The sequence below is a fragment of the Enhydra lutris genome, unplaced genomic scaffold (assembly GCF_002288905.1).
Source record: "Enhydra lutris kenyoni isolate GAN:26980312 unplaced genomic scaffold, ASM228890v2 scaffoldscaffold105, whole genome shotgun sequence".
NCBI lineage: Eukaryota > Metazoa > Chordata > Mammalia > Carnivora > Mustelidae > Enhydra > Enhydra lutris.
In genome coordinates, this window is record NW_019154189.1 from 126,251 (window position 1) to 148,749 (window position 22,499).

The following is a 22,499-nucleotide window of genomic DNA, read 5'->3' on the forward strand; positions in this document are numbered from 1 at the left end:
TGCTACCTCCGTAATGCCTCACTGCAAAACAAATGATGAACACTATTTTTGTTTTTCATCTTTTTTTTTGTAAAATTGAAAATCTTCTTCAAATTTCTTTTGGTTAGCAAGAACAGGTACTAATGTAGGTCTTTCATAAAAGTGGATGACATAAGATAAACTTTTGAAAAGCAGGGGCTACTTGCTCCTGTCTGAAGACAGAGGACTCTAAATACCCACACCCATTTCTATGGTGATCTGATATCTAAAGCATTTTATACTTTCCAAATAACTTTTTACAGATTTTTTTTTCGCTTGATCTCCATACCAACCCTGCAAGTATCAACATCTCCATTTTTCTAGGTGAAGAACCAGAGGCCCATAGAGGTAAGTCATTAACCCAGGATCATATACCTAATAAGTAATAGCTCAGGGGTGAAATTCAGAATCTCAGAATTCAAGACTTCTCATTGCATTGTAAATGCCTTTGTAAAAAATCTAACAAGAAAAATAAATGAATGCATGAATAAATGAATATAATGCATGTAAAACTCTTAATTGGCAGAGGATATGCACATTCCATACAGTAATGAAGAAGGACAACATCAAAATGGAGTTTTCCACTCAATTCCTATACCATTAATTGTGTTTACCACTCATTTGACATGGAGCTCACCCTACACAAGGAAAATAATAATCACATAGAGCCTCAAAGTTAGAGCTAAAGTTTTCCCAGAATGAAATGCTCCACTGCTTAGAGGCAAGGGAGATAGAGACTGGTACTGGGGAGTGGAGAAAAGGAGGGACAAAGAGAAATCATCAGCAACCTCCCATCATACTCCACTCATTTAAACTATAGGTAAATTAGGAAGGGGCTTCCCTGTAAAATCATTCCTTTATCTATTCAAATGTCTGTCATTCATTTAATCATCCAAAAAGTTGTGTATTCATTGAAACTTCATAGTGCAAAAGCCTGCTAGTGGAGGTTACAGTGAAATAGTCATCTCTAGGGTAACATGCTGGCAAATAAGGGAGAAGATATATATACATACATAGTAAAGACTGTAATTTGATAGAGTTAAGTGCTCTAAGCAGGAAAAAATATCCAGTGGAAAAAAGATAGTCTCTTCAATAAATGGTGCTGGGAAAATTGGACAGCTATGTGTAAAAGAATGAAACTAGACCATTTTCTTACACCATACCTAAAGATAAACTCGAAATAGATAAAAGACCTCAACATGAGGCAGGAATCTATCAAAATCCTAGAGGAGAGTATAGGCAGCAACGTCTTCGACATTGGCCACAGCGACTTTTTTTAAAACATGTCTCAAAAGGCAAAGGAAACTAAAGCAAAAATGAACTTCTGGGATTTCATCAAGATCAAAAGCTTCTGCACATCTAAGGAAACAGTCAACAAAACACAGAGGCAACCCACAGAATGGGAGAAGATATTTGCAAATGACAGTACAGACAAAGGGCTGATATTCAAGATCTATAAAGAACTCCACAAACTCAAAACTCAAAAAAACAGATAATCACATCAACAAATGGGCAGAAGATATGAACAGACACTTCTCCAAAGGAGACAAACAAATGGCTAACAGACACACACACGAAAAATGTTCATCATCACTAGCCATCAGGGAGTTTCACCAAAAACCACATTGAGATACCACCTTACACCAGACAGAATGGCCAAAATTAACAAGACAGGAAACAACAAGTGTTGGAGAGGATGTGGAGAAAGGGAATCCTCTTACACTGTTGGTGGGAATGCAAGTTGGTGCAGCCACTTTGGAGAACAGTGTGGAGATTCCTTAAGAAATTAAAAATAGAGCTTCCCTATGACCCTGCAATTGCACTACTGGGTATTTATCCCAAAGATACAGATGTAGTGAAAAGAAGGGCCATCTGTACCTCAATGGTCATAGCAGCAAAGGCCACAATTGCCAAACTGTGGCAAGGGTCAAGATGCCTTTCAACAGATGAATGGACAAATAAGATATGGTCATATATTATGCCTCCATCAGAAAGGATGAATACTCAACTTTTGTAACAACATGGATGGGAATGCAGGAGATTATGCTGAGTGAAATAAGTCAAAGAGAGAAAGTCAATTATAATATGGTTTCACTTACTTGTGGAGCATAAGGAATAACATGGAGGACATTAGGAGAAGGAAAGGAAAAGTGAATTGGGAGAAATCAGAGCAGGAGACGAAGCATGGGAGACTATGGACTCAGAAACAAACGGTTTTGGAAGGGAGAGGGATGGAGGATGGGTGAGTTTGTTGGTGGCTATTAGTGAGGGCACGTATTGCATGGAGCAGTGGGTGTGGTGCATCAACAATGAATCTTGGAACACTGAAAAAATAAAATAAAATTTTAAAAAAGGATTAAGTGTCATGAGAGGTGCAAAGAACAAGATGGAGGTTTCCAAGGCATGAGGAAATATCTCCAAGTTTCAGGGATAAGCAATACCCTTATAGGAAAGGGCCTTGTGCCTGGGCCTAGAAAAATGAGTATGACATGAGTTTGAGATTGTTAAGGAATGAGAGGGTGAGGGCAAGTGGTGGTAATTTCTGAAAACACTATGGGGGAAGTTGTGAAGAATGTCCTGAAAAGTTTGAGTTGTTTAGTGTGGTTGGACTGTGGGGTGCAAGAGAGGAAAAGTGGGCACCAATGCAGCAGAATATATATTAAGGCTAGCTCCTGATTTCCACTGTGAGCACCCAAAAGACAAGGGAGGAGCACACAGTTTGGATGGAAAAAGGAGATGGGTCCTCCCCACAAGGCTTAAGTTTCCCTGTTTTAACCTTGAGCCCTCCCATAATGGCCTCCCTTAATGTCTTCTGAAAATAGGACAGCTAGAATGAGTTTCTCTCACATTCAGTTCAAACTTATTTATGCAAGGCACATTCAGTCTCCAAGGAAAGACTACCATAACAAAAGGCTAAGGCTATGGTCTTATCCAATAGTGAAGTGTTTTTCTCTGGCTGGAAAGGTCAGGATGGTTGCTGGGTGGCTAACTACCTGGACTCTTTTCCCCTTCCCAGTTTAGCACACTGAGCCTCAGTTAGCTATAGACTTAATTAAACTTCTTTTTCAGTGATGCACATGGGTACTTTAGCTTCTCCTCCAATGAAGGATTTGTCTGGGCCCCTCTACCTGGCAAGGTCATTTTTCCTCAGTGGCTCAATTTCCTGAACACACCTCTTCGGTTGAGAAATCCAGGCTGCAAAGAATGAGGTAGGAAGCTCAACTATCTTCAGGATTCACCTTCTTCACCCTTCATCTCACTTCCCTTTTTTCCCTTCTGAGATACAAATCCTGTCACACTGAGGTTCTGCAACCCATATTTAATTTTTCCTTGGTTTATTGCCTTGCCATTATTTGAAGCTCTTTTTTTAAAAACAGCAGGCAGTATGAAAAGGCATTAAGAGGTTGTTAACTACACACTCAATGTGAGTCAGCAGTGTGATGTGGCTGTCAAAAAAGTTAAAGCAATTTCATTAGAAAGAGAGGGCCCATAAGGAGGGTGATGAAGGCTTTTGCTCTGCTTTACTCTTCCACCCTGGGAGTCAGCTTCTGCTGCCTCAGCATCCTGCTTAAGAATGCTGCAGATGGGGGCGCCTGGGTGGCTCAGTGGGTTAAAGCCTCTGCCTTTGGCTCAGGTCATGATCCCGGGGTCCTGGGATCGAGCCCTCCATCGGGCTCTCTGCTCGTCAGGGAGCCTGCTTCCTCCTCTCTCTCTGCCTGCCTCTCTGCCTACTTGTGATCTCTGTCTGTCAAATAAATAAATGAAATCTTTAAAAAAAAAAAAAAAGAATGCTGCAGATGGAGAAGGAAAGGGCGATTGTCCTGAGAGGCTTCAATTGCATTTCCTCCTGATAGTTCCTCAACAGACCAGGCACATTCTTTCTTCAGGGCTATTAAAGGGCTCTTCTCTGCCTGAAATGCATCCCCCAGTTTCTGACATAGCTTACTCCTTTACTTCATTAGGCCTCTGCATGGATATCTTCTTTCCAGAGAGGCTGCCTCTGACCTCATTGTTCAATAGTTTCTCTCATCATTCTTTATATCCCTTTATACTGCTTTGTTTGTCTCTGTAACATTAATCATCTCCTGATACACATTATGTTTCTCCCATTAGAATATAAGCTCCATGAACATAAAGTTTTGTGTATTTTGTCTACCAATATATCTAAAACTGTGCCTGACACATAGTGGGAGTGCAATACATGTTTGAATAAGCAAAGTACTTCATAACATTCACTTCATGTTACTATAATTTATCTTTTCACTTATCTTGTGCCCACTAAAATCTTATCTAAGAAACCTCTTTTTCCTCTCTTTTTTTGACATTTAATTACCTAGCTAATGACTAGCATGGAATGTATTGGATGAACGGTTGGGTGACCTGCCAGATATGTTGTAGAGGGGTTTCAAACATTAGATGTGGTTGGCCAAAACCCATGCTACCCAGATATTAGATACACATGGCTATGGAACATTTGAAGCTTTTCTGAATTGAGATATATTTACAATACAAATGCAAAATTTTCAAAAGATTTTGCAACCTTGACATAGAAACATGTAAAATATCTCATCAGCAATATTTTCATTGAGTATATGTTTAAATAGCAATATTTTAATGTACTGGGTTTAATAAATTATATTCTTAAAATTAAGTTCACCCGTCTTACTTCTTCTTTAATCATCAAGATCAAAAGGTTCTGCACAGCAGAGGAAACAGTCAACAAAACAAAGAGGCAACCCTCGGAATAGGAGAAGCTATTTGCAAATGACACTACAGACAAAGGGCTGATATCCAAGATCTATTAAGAACTATTCAAACTCAACACACACAAAACAGATAATCATGTCAAAAAAAGGGCGGAAGACATGGACACTTCTCCAAAGAAGACATACAAATGGCTAACAGACACACGAAAAAATGTTCATCATCACTAGCCATCAGGGAGATTCAAATCAAAACCACATTGAGATACCACCTTACACCAGTTAGAATGGCCAAAATTAACAAGACAGTAAACAACTTGTGTTGGAGAGAATGTGGAGAAAAGGGAACCCTCTTACACTGTTGGTGGGAATGCAAGTTGGTGCAGCCACTTTGGAGAACAGTGTGGAGATTCCTTAAGAAGGTAAAAATAGAGCTTCTGTATGACCCTGCAATTGCAGTACTGGGTTATTTACCCCAAAGATACAGATGTATTGAAAAGAAGGACCATCTGTACCCCAATGTTCATAGCAGCAATGGCCACAGTCACCAAACTGTGGAAAGAACCAAGTTGCCCTCCAACGGATGAATGGATAAAGAAGATATGGTCCATATATACTATGGAGTATTATGTCTCCATCAGAAAAGATGAATATGCAACTTTTGTAGCAACATGGATAGGACTGGAAGAGATTATGCTGAGTAAAATAAGTCAAGCAGAGAGAGTCAATTTTCATATGGTTTCACTTATTTGTGGAGCATAAGGAATAGCATGGAGGACATGGGGAGATGGAAAGGAGAGGGCAGTTGGAGGAAATTGGAGGGGGAGATGAAGCATGAGAGACTGTGGACTCTGAGGAACTAACTGAGGGTTTTGGAGGGGACGGGGGTAGGAGGTTGGATGAGCTTGGTGGTGGGTATTATGGAGGGCATGTAATGCATGGAGCACTGGGTGTGGTGCATAAACAATGAATTCTGGAACACTGAAAAGAAATTGAAAAAATAAATAAAAATTTAAAAAAAGAAAATCTTAAATTTCATATGTGACTAGAATTATATTTGCATTGAGTAGAACTGCCCTAGATATTTTGACAACCTCCATGTTTAAACTTTGATATTTACAAGCTTGTGAGGTTATGTGTTGGGGATGTTGTATAGGTGGGTCCATGTAATTAACACAGAAGATGATTGATTCTCTCTAATCACTGCTCCTGAGGGATTGGTGACAGTAGGACCAAATAAGTGCCAGGTCAAGTAAGTGCTATGGTTTATTACTCGACCTCATCTTTCTCATTCTGCCTTCTCTCGCCCCATAGTCCTCAGAGCTGCTATCAAAAAACCAGACTGAGGGGCGCCTGGGTGGCTCAGTGGGTTAAAACCTCTGCCTTCAGCTCAGGTCATGATCTCAGGGTCCTGGGATTGAGCCCCGCATCGGGCTCTCTGCTCGGCAGGGAGCCTGCTTCTTCCTCTCTCTCTCTGCCTGCCTCTCTGACTACTTGTAATCTCTGTCAAATAAATAAAATCTTTAAAAAAAAACAGACTGAATGGTTAGAAATTTTCACCTCTTTTCTTAGTTTCATGCCCATCCTGGCAGTGAGAACAATAAACAGTTTAAATGATCCAAAGGTGAGCTACAAATTCAAAAAGGAAAATATAGTCACCTTCACCTATACCCAGTAGACTCTCTACTTTGGAAAGTCTCTCTCTTCCTGGTAAGTAATTTTAGTGATGCAGCCAATTCCCCTGTCAGAGCTCTGTGCTGAGTTATCCAAATATAGAAAAGTAGAAGACACATCATCTGCCCTTTAAGGTGATTATAATGAAGTTGGGAAACAAAATTTATATGTGTGGAAAGTTAAATAAGAACACAAAATAGTCATCCAAGAAATGTTGGGCAGAGTGTGATTAAGGGCCAAATAAATGACCCAGTGAGTTAATGCTTTAGGAATTTAAATCAGTGTCAACCCCAAGGGTCAAGAAAAGTAGAGAAAGCTTCCTCACGGAGGTAGTACTTAAGCTGGGGTTTGGAGGATCTGTGTGCTGTTACAAAATCCTAGATTTCCAGAGGTTAAATGGCCCTTAGAGACATAGTGTACTCCCCATTATGTAGATAAGGAAATTGAGACCCAGAGAGAAAAGTCTCATAATGAGTAAGGAAAAAGTTGGGATTAAAACCAAGATTTCTTAGTTCCCAATCTACTACTCTCTCCTTCAGGTACTAAGGAAGGATGGTGTTCTAGGTACAAAAAAGGCCCAGAAGCCTTAACAGTTACTTCTCAATCTGTCCCCCTCCCAACACACACACACACACACACACCACACCATCACATATACACACACACATCCTCAAACCTTATATGGGATCTCTTCCTGTTTTTTTCAAGACCAGGTTAACTTAGCAGGTAATACAGATAACACTGAATTCAAATTCCAGGTCAAACACCAATTCCTTTTTATTTAATTAGAAATGGGCCATGTGTTGATGAATGGCCTCTCTGATGTAACCTGCCATTTCAAAAGCCTTAAGGTTGAGAGGCCCTCCTTCTGTTCCTTTTTGTCCCATCACCACAAGGTATACAGACTCAATCTGAACTACAGTCACTGCCTGGCTGCCCCGACTCTGGCCTTTGGTGCGGAGGTCCATGGTGTTGTTGCCCTCAGTGTAAAGGTTGTCCCGAATCAACAAGCATTTGGTCCCTGCAAGGGTGATTCCCTGAAGAAACAACTTCTCTCTCCCCTCTCTCGCCAGCAAGATCTGAATTTCTTCCTGGGTCAGTTGGAACAAGTTGCCTTCGGGGTAAGAAGCTAACAACCAGGGTGGAGAATTGGTGATAATTGCTGCATCACAGCACATCCCAGTCTGTAGGAAGAGGGTAATGCAGTCTTGCCAGACATCTTCGCTGATATCCCCTATGCACTGCATGATTCAAGTAAGTTGTCTCTAAATGATGAATAGTGTGCTTTCTAGTAATTTGGTCTGCAAAGAAGTTTTTTAGCAGTTGACTTAAGATGACTGATAAGCTGAGACTGAAATAGCCTAAAAATACAGTCTGTTTCTGATGGTCACTCCCCAGAAGCAAAGTGGAGGAGGTCTTGGTGGCTTGTAAGGCCCAGCTGTCCTCTGCTATGATTTATCAAGCTACCTCTTGAGCATGAGTGAGGTCACAAAGGCTCTGTGACTTTTTAGTCATCATCCACCACATCATGGGTGACTTTTGGTAGCAGCTTTCTGAGGCTGTACCTCTAGCTATTGAGATAGACAGTGGAGCAAAGTATACCTACTTCCCTAGGATACTATAGGAAGAACACCAACCCCCATCAGTGGAAAAGCCCTCAAAGTAGAATATAGGTGGGCAATATAGGGCAATATATAAGTGGGCAATATAGTTGGAAGTTTGATTATAAAACAGTATAGATTTGCTGCAGCAACTAGCATTTCAGATGTTGGCTAATCTTGCTGAGGCCTGAGCTCTAGGTACAAAGTCAAAAAACCCACAGACTCAGAAGTTCACAGATCTTTTTGGGAAAACGACAATACCTTCTTCATGGTTTCCCTGCCTCCAGATTCCTTCCCTCTAGTTTATCTTCTGGCCCACACCAGTTGTGAGTCTAGAGTTATTCATTCTTATCTAGCCATTCAGCAAGTATTTATCAAGCATTCATTATGTGCCAAGTGTTAGGGTCCATAATCAAAGGAGCGAGACTAATACAAAGCGAAGGTCAAGCAAAGCTTTATTTTGTGCCAAGCATCGAGAATCAAACTGACTGGTCAGGGCCATCTCTTGCAAAGAGACGACCCCTCCCAGCCTCACAGACTAACTTTTATAGAGGTAGTTTAGCCGGGCTAGACACAGGTGGCTAATGAGATTGCAATACAGAGAAAACTGCACAGTCATGCTAGGTCTGACACACACAGAAAAAACTGCTAGGTAACACTCTGGTGGCCAATTGAATTTCAATTGAATTTCAATTTATGCCCCACTAATTGGATGTCTTCACCTGGCCTGACCCACCCTTGTATCTAGGCTTTGCAAGTAAGTTCCGCTGGGAGGGGTGGGGTCAATCTAAGTTCACTGCATAAACACAAAATGACTCCCTCTGGCTAACCAGGCCTTTACACCAAGTACTTTTCTAAGCACTGGGACACAGTAGCAAACAGAGAAAAACCTCATGGAAGTGACATCATAACGGGGGAGACAAACGAATAATGTGAGGCCCATACTTTCCCCCCATATTTCCCCTTTTTTTTTAAATATTTTATTTATTTATTTGTCAGAGAGAGAGAGAGAGGGAGAGCAAGCACAGGCAGACAGAATGGCAGGCAGAGGCAGAGGGAGAAGCAGGCTCCCTGATGAGCAAGGAGCCCGATGTGGGACTCGATCCCAGGACGCTGGGATCATGACCTGAGCCGAAGGCAGCTGCTTAACCAACTGAGCCACCCAGGCGTCCCCCATATTTCCCCTTTTAACGCCAGGCTTTCTTTACTCAAGTGGGGGTCCAATTTGACTTCTGATTCTTCTGAAACCTTTGGCAAGCCACTGCCTGTCCCTTAATTTCCTCTGAAATGACATCAACTTGCTTTAAGAAGGAAATGTTAGGGGAAATGGATAAAGTTAATGGTGGATAAAATCTTGGGTAGCTTTGAAAATTTATTTGTGCAACAAGTATTTATTAAGTATCTACTGTCTTTTCTAGACTTTGGAGATCTAGCAGTGAACAAAAGTTCCTGCCTCACAATTTGACAACAAATAAATGACATTTATAATATATCAGGTTTTCCAACACCCAGATGTTATTTTTTCCATCACAAGTCTGATTCAGAGAATACCACTGAATGGCTGCATCTGTCCACACCTCATTTGAGAGGTGGTCTGGTCGGCCCTTCATCTGTGATGACAAAAATTATGAGGTTACTGCAACTGTCCAGGACTTAACTAGGCTAATGATAATAGACTAGTAAAAGAAGGGAATAAGAAGAGGATATGCTTTTCAGAAAGTATTCTACTGTGACTTGTCCAAGTTCTCACAGCTAGGAAGCTTTTCAGAAGCCCCTTGGCAGAATGGGATTGTCCATCCTATCTAGGTAGGGTGCCATCACTGTTAACATTAGATATTAGTGGAATTATATAGGTGCCTAGAACACTTACAGCATTAAAGTGTGTGAGAAGGGAGACAGTACTGGAGTCTGGGACTTATCTCCCGGGCCAAACCTGTAGCCCAAACCAGAAAACCATCAGCTTCCCATCACAAAGGGCATTTGCCGAGAAGCAAGATGGTGGGAGAGGCCACAGACAAAGTATCACAATAGAAACCGCCCGGAGGGTCACGTGATGAGAGTTTGTGCTGGGGAAGAGAGGGCAGTGGGGGTGGCAGAGGTGAGCAAGTAGAAGCTGGAGCCTGGAGGCAGTGGGAGTAGTGGATGCGGTGACAACCCAAGTAATACTGAGGACTTCAGGTGGAGGGAACATGGACCATGTCATGGTGCCCAAGGTAAGGAGGAGAGTTAGGAGAGGCTGTCCAGGTGTCTTCAAGCTCTCTTCAGGTGTCCAATGGAGAGCCCAGGCACACCCTCTCAAACCTTTTCTGGGAGCTCTTTGACACCCTCTTCCCACGCTGGGATCCGCATTCTCCATGATTCACACCCCCTTTCAACCAAATTGTACTTTTCTCAGGGCCGCCTTCCGGCTGCCGCGTGTTGGAGAGTCTGCGCCAACTGTCCCCTCACGCGATGCGGGGTGCGTGCCTGCCAGGTCCCTCCCTTCCCTGTCCCTCAGACTCCAGTTCCTTCTGGCACCCCAGCAGTCACCTCACACACCCCCTTACTCCAGCCTCTTAATGCACACTGGCCACTCTTATAACCACCTTTCTCAAATACCCCACAAGCTATCGCATCCTAGAGTTACTTCCTATATCCTGCATTTTCCTGCCCTCCTCTTGACTCCCTCTGCCCCTAACCTGCCACGATGGCTGCTCAGACCACCACCACTGCCCCTGATTCAGTGCGGTTTTAGGTATGGGGGATACTGCATTTCTCCAGCACAAGCTGGGCTATGTGCGAAGGAAGGAGGTGTAGCACAGTAGACCTGGCCCTGCTCAGCCAGGAGGAAAAATCCAAAAGGTGGCACCACCAGACCAGTTGGCGCCTGTTTACAGCATTTCCCAGTTAGAACCGCTTCTACTTTTCTTTTTAGATCCTACTTCTTCCCTCCACATCGCTAGGCTCTTTTTATTCCAAATCCATATACTTCCTGTCAGCTTTCTTTCTGCCATCTGAGACTGAGGATCAGGAAGAGTTCAAATAACTAGTCTCTGCTGATTTTTTTTTTTCTTTCAATCATAACGAACGGACCCAGGCTAATTGAAGTCCACATAGAATTCCAGTATGTTTTAATTGAAAAAAAAGGTGGGGGGTTTTGAACCCAGAACACTTGAATTAGAATGCTGGTGCTCCCAGCTACCAGCTGATGGCTTTGGACAAATTATTTTACTTCTCTAAGTCTTCCTTTCTTCCTGTATTAAATGGGGATAATGACATTTTCTCTGTTCACTTCACAGGATGGTTATGAGGACTAAATAAAAAGACATGTGTGAAAACTTTTTGTAACTAGAAAAATGTTCTACCTACGTGTTAACTTAAGATTATGATGCTCCCTGTTGGGCAAATCAGGAAATATAATCTTCAAACCTCTCCTTTATTGACTCCTTCTTTGGGTTCTTTCTCTGTTGAAGATTATAACATCCTTTGTAGTATACAGCCTTACCTTTTTCTGGGTCCTTTCCTCTGCAGGTCGTGTCATCTGCCCTGGGTTTTCTGTCATGATATAGAAAGGTGGCATAATCAGAGCAAATCATCTGCTACCCAGACTCCCTCTTCTCCCAACCCACTTAACCCTGGGCCACCCTACTTTTCTAGCCCCAAATTACTCCTTTTTGTTCCTGGGTGTCTCAGTCGGTTAAGCATGGGACTCTTGATTTCAGCTCTGGCTCCTGTTGTGATCTCATGGTCCTGGGTACAAGCCCTGCCTCAGGCTCCATGCTCAGCAGGTAGTCTGTTTGAGATTCCCTTGTTCCCTCTCCCTTTGGTCCTCCCCCTTATGCCTATGTGCTCTTTCTCTCTCTCCAAAATGAATAAATGAATTTAAAAAAGAATTACTCCCTTTTTCTTATTTGACCTCAGAGAGAGCAGGGAGGCAGAAGTGACCTTTTGCTTGAGTATTAAAATATTAAAATCCTCATGTTGGGAGATTAAAGCTATAAACTGGGCTAGCTGTATGGTAAAGGAGAAGATGCCATTATCCTACTTGTATCTAGATAATAATAGCAGCTAATACATTGAATATTTATGTGGCAGGCACTGTGCTAAGTGCTTTACATGAAACTGGTCTTCAGTCCTTACATCAACCTATATGGGAGGTACTATTATTATTCCCATGTTACAGATGAGGAAATAGATGCATAGAGGTGTAGTGTGTTGTGTAATAGAGATAGGAGTGCTCAGTTTCAGACTGTTATAGAGATGAGGTTAATGCTCAAGAAAACTTTAATTGGCATCATGCCCAGACTCCATTTGTATTGCATGGATGATGGCATTGTTACTCTTGGAATATAAATAAAAACTCCAAATGAAGACCTAGTTTCTCTAATAAAATTGGCATTTCATTTTGTGTCTGGCAGAGCTGAGTGCCCACAAGTTGTATGCTGCCACAAGTCTGTTTTTTCTTCTATTATGAGTTTCTGGGAAGGATTAGGGTTGCACTGATGGCTAGGGATTAAGGTGGCCTCTCTTGGTAACTCACTGTATCCACAAAAGGAAAAGATTGTCTTGTCCATCTCAGGACAAAGAGATAACCATGAGCTTGTCAGTCATTAGTTCTGTATGTCAAGTGTAGAAGTAACTTTTATTTTTGGTTTTTGTTTGTCTTTTTCTTCTCTTGGAAAGACTTTTTAAACAACAATTGAAGTACAACATACATAGAGAAAAGTTTATGTCTACATAATGTAATCTGTTATAAATTATTAATATAAATGCATACTCCATGAATGTTCACAAATTGCACGCACCCGTGTAACCCTCACCCAGATCAAGAAACGGATTCCTCTTCTTCTCAGTAGCCCTCCCAAAGGTAACCATTATCTTGACTTCTAACAGAATAGTTTTGCCCTTTTTTTTTGGTACTTAATATACATGAATTCATATAGTACATACCCTTGTGTCTGGCTTCTTTTGCTCAACATTATGTGTGAAAGATTCACCCGTATTATTCCTTGTAGTTACTGATCATTCTCATTGCTGTATTTTGTTTTGTTAACATGCCACGTGTGATTTTATCCATTCTTTTGTTGATGGGAATTTCTAGTTCTGGCTATACAACTAGAACTTTTTTTGTGGATATGCATAAACAATTTTGTTGGGATATATACAGGAATGGAATTCCTGGATCACAGGGTATGCATATATTTACCTAGAGTAGAAACTACCGATTTTGCACTATCATCACTTATGTATGAGAGAGGAATCATCTTTGTAAGTTATAACCTTAGGGTTTAACAAAGTACCTCAGGGCCAACCCACAAGTTTAGTGACTCTCCTGTCCGAATCAGAATTTGTCCTTTTTACTTCTGTGTCAGCACCTAGAATTCTTAATTACCTTTCCTTCCCAGAATGGAACCTTATTGATTAGGATTTTTTCAGTTAGCATTTACTGTTTCATCTGGCTTAGAAATGTACTGTAGTGGTTAAGAGAGTATGTTTTAGAGCCAGACTGTCTGAATGCAAATCTCAACTCTACTTCTTAACCTTTTTATCTTAGCAAATGTATACCTTCTCTGTGCCTCAGTTTCTTTTCTGTAAAATGGTGGTAATAGTAATAATACCTGTCTCAGTGGGTAGTTATAGGGATGAAATGAGTTAATATTTATAGAAGTGCTTAGAACAGTGCATGGCACATTATTGGTGCTTAATTTAGCTATCAATTACTATCATCACCATCATTAATTGTTATTTACAAAGTGCAACATTGGGAGTTGTTAAGGATACATACATAGCTCTCTTAGTTACAGCAACTGCCTTCTAAGATAATCAAATAAGATGTTGAGATATTAAGCATAAGATCCACAAATGAAAGTAAGAACTTTCACAAGTGGGACAAATGAAATACTATCAGAGATTAGATTAAGGTCTTGTTTCAGATGAGTGTGAGGGGTATGAAATGAAGAAAGTTTTATGGAAGAGTGGCATTTAGACTGAATCCGAATAATAGGATTTTACTCCTTAGAGATTGGGGAGGTGAGAGGGACCAAGGGAACTGCAAGACCATAAAATCAAGGAGGTAACTCATTAGGGCAAGGGAGTGAGAGGAACAGAGAGGTATTGTAGATTGTAGAGGCTTGAATGTTACACAGAGGAATTTGAACTTAGTTCTAAGTTAACCCTTGAACAACATGGGTTTGAACTGCATGGGTCAACTAACATGCATTTTTTTCTCCTAAATGCAGTACAGTACTATAAAAGTATTTTATCTTCCCTCTGATATTTTAAATAATAATTTATTAACTTAATTATTTTTAAATAGTTTAAATAATAAAAATATTATTTTAAATAATATTTTATTAATTCATTATAACAATAGAGTATATAATACACATAGCATAAAAACATGTGTTGATCAACTGTTTATATTATTGGCAAGGCTTCCAATAGTAGTTAAGTTGTGGGGGAGTCAAAAGTTTTATGTGGATTTTCAACTGTGTGGGTTTTGGTGCCCCTAATCCCTAGTGTTGTTCAAGGGTCAACAGTATAGGTAGCAAAAGAATTGATAAAGCTTGGTAAGTCTAGAAACTTGAATATAAAAGTTAGAAAGAAACTTTTAAATATTCTTAATAAGGAATGGGAATGCACTTTTTTTCCCAGCATGATGTAAGTGTTCTAAAATTATATATTGTGGTGATGGTTATACAAACTCTGTAAATATACTAAAAATCAGAGAATTTTACACAAATGAATTTTATGGTAAGTTCAATAAAGCTGCTAACAAATAAATACAGAAAGAGGTAAAAAATAAGATCATCTAGTGATAATCCAAACCTCTCATGTCACAAATATGGAAGCTGAGGCTCAGATAGCTGAATTTTCTTGTTCAAAATCAACCATATAGCTAGTGGCAAAGTAGCATTGTCTTTTTGTTGTTTAGTATACGTAGACTATGATAAATTGTGTGAAATTGCCATTGGAACAACAGCCAAAATAATTGGAGTATAGGCTGGGTATAGAATGCCGTTCTGGATAATAATAATAGCAATAATAATAATAATAATAATAACGCTTTATAGTACTCTACTGTTTACAAAGTGCTTTTCAAGCCACCATATCTGCTCTCAAGATTATGATTCACATGAAACTTTCCTAAAACCAGATAATTTTTGGCTTGAGTGCCAGGAAACTAAGAACCAAATTTAGTATTCAATTATATTAACTATATTAGCCCTTGTAGTTAGTATAATTACTTCCTACTTCACTTCATGACTTTGATTTTCTGTTCTAATAACCTAATTATAGGTCTGGGTGGCATTTAAAAATTTTTTTTGTTTTTTTTTTGTTTGTTTGTTTTGATTTTACTGTAAACCACTTCAAATTCCTTGAGGATATAAGCAGGGTCAAACTGAATCAAGATAAAACTGGGTAAAGTGTTTTTTCCTTATCAAGTAAATGTGATTTTCTTTATACATATATATATATATATTTTTTAAATCTTTATTTAAATTTTAGTTACTATACAGTACAATATCAGGAGAGTATTCACTGGTTCATCACTTACATACAACACCAGTGCTCATCACAAGTGCTCTCTTTAATACCCATCACCCATCTAGCTCATTCTCCACCCACCTCCCTCCATCAGCTCTCAGTTTGTTCTCTACCATTAAAGGTCTCTTATGGTTTGATTCATTCTCTCCTTTTTTCCCACCTTCCCATATGTTCATTTGTTTTCTTTCTTAAATTCTGTATATGGGTGAAATCATATGGTACTTGTATTTCTCTGACTTATTTTGCTTAGCATAATACAATCTACCTCTATCCACATTGTTACAAATGGCAAGATTTCATTCTTTTTGATGGCTGAAAAATTACATAAAAATTATATATCTATATATCTATGTCTATATCTAGATATTATCTATCAATCTATCTATCATCTATCTATAGCACATCTTCCTTATCCATTTGTCAGTTGGTGGACATTTGGGTTCTCTCCATAGTTTTGCTATTGTTACTAATACTGCTCTAAACACTGGAGTGCACGTACCCCTTCAAGTGTGTATTTTTGTATCCTTTGGTAAATAAATACCTACTAGTATTATTACTGGATCATAGGGTAGTTCTATTCTTAGCTTTCTGAGGAACTGCCATACTGATCTGCAGAATTGTTGTACCAGTGCACCACCAGTGGTGGTGCATCCCCACCAACAGTGCAAGAGGGCTCCCCTTCCTCCACATCCTGGCCAACCCTCTTGTTTCTTGTGTTGTTAAGTTTAGTCATTCTGACAGGTGTGAGGTGGTGTATTATTGGGTTTTGATTTTCATTTCCCTGATGATGAGTGATGTTGAGCATCTTTTCATGTGTCTGTTAGCCACTTAATATAAATGGAGAGAGAAACCCCTGGATGTCTTCTTTGGAAAAGTGTATATTCATGTCTTCTGCCCATTTCTTAACTGGATTGTTTTTTGGGGGTGCTGTTGAATTTGATAAACTCTTTATAGATTTTGGATACTAACCCTTTATCAGTTTACAAAGATCTTCTCTCATTTTGTAGGCTGCCTTTTAGTTTTGTTGATTTTTTTCCTTTGCTGTACAAAAGCTTTTTATCTTTTTTTAAAGATTTTATTTATTGACAGAGAGAGAGATACCAAGAGAGGGAACACAAACAGGGGGAGTGGGAGAGGGAGAAGCAGCTTCCTGCAGAGCATGGAGCCTGACATGGGGCTCGATCCCAGGACCCTGGGATCATGACCTGAGCTGAGGGCAGACACTTAACGACTGAACCACACAGGTCCCCCTAAATACTTTTTATCTTGATGAACTCCCAGTGGTTCACTTTTGCTTTTGTTTCTTGAGCCTTTGGAATCATATCTAGCAAGAAGTTGCTGGGGCTAAGGTCAAAGAGGTTGCTGCCTGTGTTCTTCTCTAGGATTTTGATAGTTTCCTGTATTATATTTAGGTCTTTCCTCCATTTTGAATTTGTTTTTGTGTATGGTATAAGTAAGTGGTCCAGTTTCATTCTTCTTTCTGTTGCTATCCAGTTTTCCCCACACCATTTGTTGAGGAGACTTTTTACCTTTTTTAAAAAAATATTTGTGCTGAGTGGAATAAGTCAAGCAGAGAGAGTCAGTTATCATATGGTTTTGCTTATTTGTGGAGCATAAGGAATAACACAGAGGACATGGGGAGATGGAGAGGAGAAGGGAGTTGGGGGATATTGGAGGGTGAGAAGAAGCATGAGAGACTGTAGACTCTGAGAAACAAACTGAAGGTTTTGGAGGGGAGAGGATGGGAGGTTGGGTGAGCCTGGTGGTGGGTATTATGGAGGGCATGTATTGCATGGAGCACTGGATGTGGTGCATAAACAATGAATTCTGGAACACTGAAAAGAAATTTAAAAAAATTTTAAAAGATCTTATTTTTTAAAAAAAATTATTTATTGGAGAGAGAGAGAGAGAGAGAGAGAGAAGGATCATAGGCAAATGGAGTGGCAGGCAGAGGGAGAGGGAGAAGCAGGCTTTCTGCTGGGCAGAGAGCCTGATGCAGGGCTTGATCCCAGGATCCTGGGACCATGACCTGAGCCACCCAGGCACTCTGAGAGTGTTTTATTTCCATTGGATATTCTTTCCTGCTTTGCTGAAGTTTAATCAACTGTACAGTTGTGGGTTCATTTCTCTGTTTTCTATTCTGTTCCATTGATCTATATCTCTATTTTTGTTCTAGTACTATACTAACTTGATGACTACAGCTTTGTAATGTAACTAAAAAATCCACAATTGTAGATGCCTTCCATTTTGTTTTTCTTCTTAAGATTTGCTTTGGCTATTCGGGGTCTTTGGTGGTTCCATACAAATTTTAGAATTGTTTGTTCTAACTCTGTGAACAATCCTGGTGGAATTTTTTTGAAGGATTTATTTGAGAGAGAGAGAGAGAGAACACATGAGTGGGGGGAGGGGTAAAGGGAGAGGGAGAGAGAAACCCCTTTGCCAAGTAAGGAGTCCAACTCTGGGCTTGAACTCAGGACCCTGAGATCATGCCCAGAGCTGAAATTAAGAGTTGGCTCCTTAACCGACTGAGCCACCTAGGAGCCCCTTGGCTGGTGTTATGTTGATAAAGTTTGCATTAAATCTGTAGATTGCTTTGGGTGGTATAGACATTTTTTTTTAATTTAATTTTATTTTTTCAGTGTTCCAAGATTCATTGTTAATGCACAACACCCAGTGCTCCATGCAATATGTGCCCTCCTTAACACCCACCACAAAGCTCACCCATCCCCCCATGACCCTTCCTTCCAAACCCTGTTTGTTTCTCAGAGTCCACAGTCTCTCATGGTTCATCTCCCCCTCCGATTTTCCCCAATACGCTTTTCCTTTGCTTCTTCTAATGTCCTCCATGTTATTCCTTATGCTCCACAAGTAAGTGAAACCATGTGATAATTGACTTTCTCTACTTGAATTATTTCACTCAGCATAATCTCCTCTAGCCCCATCCATGTTGATACAAAAGTTGAGTATTCACCCTTTCTGATGGAGGCATAATATTCCATTGTACATATGAACCATATCTTCTTTATCCATTCCTCCATTGAGGGATTCTTGGTTCTTTCCACAGTTTGGTGACTGTGGCCATTGCTGCTACAAACATTGGGGTACAGATGGTCCTTCTTTTCACTGCATCTGTATCTTTGGGGTAAATATCCAGTAGTGCAATTGCAGGGTCATATGTGTCTGTTAGCCATTTGTATATCTTCTTTGGAGAAGTGTCTGTTCATGTCTTCTGCCCATTTTTTGATGTGATTATCTGTTTTGTGTGTGTTGAGTTTGCGGAGTTCTTTATAGATCTTGGATATCAGCCCTTTGTCTGTAGTGTCATTTGCGAATATCTTCTTCCATTCTGTGGGTTGCCTCTTTGTTTTGTTGACTGTTTCCTTTGCTGTGCAGAAGCTTGAGGAAGTCCCAAAAGTTCATTTTCGCTTTTGTTTCCTTTGCCTTTGGAGACATATCTTGAAAGAAGTTGCTGTGGCCAATGTGGAAGAGGTTACTGCCTATTTTCTCTAGGATTTTGATAGATTCCTGCCTCACGTTGAGATCTTTTATCCATTTTGAATTTATCTTTGTGTATGTTGTAAGAGAATGGTCAAATTTCATTATTCTATACATAGCTCTCCAATTTTCCCAGCACCATTTATTGAAGAGACTATCTTTTTTCCACTGGATATTTTTCCTGCTTTGTCGAAGATTATTTGACCATAGAGCTATGGGTCCATATCTGGATTCTCTACTTTGTTCCACTGGTTTATGTGTCTGTTTTTATGCCAGTACCATGCTGTTTTGGTGATCACAGCTTTGTAGTAAAGCTTGAAATCAGGCAATGTGATGCCCCAGATTTGTTTTTCTTTTTCAACATTTCCTTATGTAGTATAGACATGTTAACAGTGTTTGTTCTTACAATCCATGAGCATGGAATACATTTCCATTTCTTTGTGTCCTCTTTAATTTCTTGCATAAGTGTTCTATAGTTTTCAGAGAACAGATCTTTTAATAGTTTTTTTTTTTAGTTGCAAAAGGGATCGATTCCTTGATTGCTTTTTTGCAGCTTTGTTATTTGTGTGTAGAAATTCAAAAGATTTTTGTATGTTGATTTTACACCCTGTGACTTCTGAATTCAAGTATTAGTTCTATCAATTTTGGGGTGACTCTTTCAGGTTTTCTACATAGAGTATCACGTTGTCTGTACATAGTGAATGTTTAACTTCTTCCTTGCCAATTTGGATTTTTTTTTTTCTTTCTGTTAGCTGATTGCTGAGACCAAGACTTCCAGTAGTAAGTTAAATAGTAATGGTTAGAGTGGACAACTTTGTCCTCTTCTTGACCATAGGGGAAAGGCTCTCAGTTTTTCCCCATTGAGAACGTTATTAGCTGTCGGTTATATATGACCATTAGGATGTTGAGGTATGTTCCATCTATCCCTACTTTGTTGAGCATTTATGTCAACAATAGATGCTGTATTTTGTCAAATGCTTTTTCTGCATCTTTTGAGAGGATCATGTCGTTCTTATCTTTTCTTTTATTAATGTGGTGTGTCTTGTTCATTGATTTGCAAACATTAAACCAATCTTGCAGCCCAGGAACAAATCCCACTTGATCGTGGTTAATAATTCTTTTAATGTATTGTTGGATTTGATTTGCTAGTATCTTCTTGAGAATTATCTGGATCCATGTTCATCAGGGATATTGTCCTAATTCTACATTTTAGTGGGGTCTTTGGTTTTGGAATCAAGGTAATTCTGGTTTCATAGAAAGAGTTTGGAAGTTTTCTTTCCATTTCTTTTTTCTTTCTTTCTTTTTCTTTTTGGAACAGTTTGAGAAAATAAGTATTAACTCTTCTTTAAATGTCTGGTAGAATTACCCTGGGAAGCTATATGGCCCTGGACTTTTGTATGTTGGAAGATTTTTGATTACTGATTTGATTTCTTTGTTAGTTATGGGTCTGTGCAAATTTTCTATTTCTTTCTGTTTCAGTTTTGGTAGTTTGTAAGTTTCCAGGAATTTGTCCATTTCTTCCAGATTGCCCAGTTTGTTGCCATACAACTTTTCATAGTATTCTTTTAGAATTTTTTTTTTATTTCTGTGGTGTGGATTGTGATCTCTCCTCTTTCGTTTGTGATTTTATCTATTCGAGTCCTTTCTCTTTTCTTTTTCATAAGTCTGGCTAGAGGTTGACCAATTCATTAATTTTTTAGAAGAACCAGCTCTTAGCTTCATTGATATTCTACCTTAAAAAAATTCTGTGTTATTTATTTCTGCTCTAATCTTTATTATTTCCCTTCTGCTGGCTTTAGACTTTATTTGCTCTTCCTTTTCTAGCTCCTTTACGTGTAAGGTTAGGTCGTGTATTTGAGACTTTTCTTGCTTCTTGAGGTAGGCTTGTACTGCTATATAGTTCCCTCTTAGGACTGCCTTTCTTGAATTGCTAAGGTTTTGGACTGTTCTGTTTTCAATTTTCATTTCCTTCCCTATATTTTTAAATTTCTTCTTTAATTTCCAGGTTAACCCGTTCATTCTTTAGTAGTATATTCTTAATCTCCATGTATTCGTGGTATTTCAAAGTTTTTTTCTTGTGATGGACTTCAAGTTTCATAGCATTGTGATCTGAAAATATGCATGGAATGATCCTGATCTTTTTGTAGTAGTTGTGGCCTGATTTGTGAACCATTATGTGATATGTTCTGGAGAGTGTTCCATGTGCACTTGAAGAGAATGTGTATTCTTTTGCTTTAGGAGGAAATGCACTAAATATATCTAAGTCCACCTGGTCCAGTGTGTCATTGAAAACCATTATTCCCCCCCCCCATTTTTTTAAGCTTAGGTGATCTGTCAGTCTCTATAAGTGAGATGTTAAAGTTCCCTACTCTTCCAGAAACTATTATCAATTAGTTTCTTCTAATTGGGGACAGCCATATGTACAACTGTTAGAACCACTTGATGGATAGGTCACTTAATTGTGATATGATGCCCCTCTTTATCTCTTGTTGCAGTCTTTGTTTTCAATCCTTGTTTTTCTGATGTAAGTATAGCTATACTGGCTTTGTTTTTATATCTATTAACATGATATATAGTTGCCCATCCCTTCACTTTCAATCTGCAGGTATTTTTAGTTCTCAAATGTAGGCTGTACTAAGAATGATCTTTTCTTTTAAATCCATTCTGATATCCTGTGTCTTTTGATTGGAGCATTTAGTCCCTTTATGTTCAGAGTGATTATTGAAAACTATGAATTTAGTGTCATTGTGTTCCCTGTAGAGTCGGTGTTTCTGGTGGTCTTCTCTGGTCCTTTCTACTCTTTGTTGCTTTTGTTCCTTTTTTCCGCACTCAAAGAATCTCCCTTAATATTTCTTGCAGGACTCGTTTAGTGGTCATGAACTCCTTTATTATAATTATTATTATTTGTCTGGAAAACTCCTTATCTCTCCTTTTGTTCTGAATGACAGCCTTCATGGATAAAGGATTTTTGACTGCATATTTTCCCCCAGTCAAACTGTTGCATATATCCTGCCATTCTTTTCAGGCCTGCCAGTTTCTGTGGACAGGTCTACCGCAAATCCCTTTATTTTAAATTTTTATTTATTTTTTAAAATTCCTTTTCAGTATTCCAGAATTCATTGTTTATGCACCACACCCAGTGCTCCATGCAATACATGCCCTCCATAATACCCACCACCAGGCTCACCCAACCCCCCACCTTCCTCCTCTCCAAAACCCTCAGTTTGTTTCTCAGAGACCACAGTCTCTCATGCTTCGTCTCCCCATCCAATTTCCCCCAACTCCCTTCTCCTTTCCATCTCCCCACGTCTTCCACGTTATTACTTATGCTCCACAAATAAGTGATACCATATGAAAATTGACTCTCTCTGCTAGACTTATTTCACTCAGCGTAATGTCTTCCAGTCCCATCCATGTTGCTACAAAAGCTGGGTATTCATCCTGTCTGATGGAGGCATAATACTCCATAGTATATAGAGAC

At 39.5% G+C, this 22,499-nt stretch overlaps 1 protein-coding gene across 1 annotated transcript; it reads right to left on the bottom strand.

The window, feature by feature from the left end:
* Positions 1-7,180: 7,180 nt before the first annotated feature.
* LOC111139390 (profilin-2-like) lies at positions 7,181-7,642 on the bottom strand. The gene has a single exon (XM_022491636.1). It carries the CDS (start codon positions 7,640-7,642, stop codon positions 7,181-7,183), a length of 462 nt encoding a protein of 153 aa, XP_022347344.1.
* Positions 7,643-22,499: the final 14,857 nt, after the last annotated feature.

What these genes read in the sequence shown, in the direction of transcription:
- LOC111139390 (XM_022491636.1), bottom strand. Translation starts at nt 7,642, where the DNA reads ATGCAGTGCATAGGGGATATCAGCGAAGATGTCTGGCAAGACTGCATT.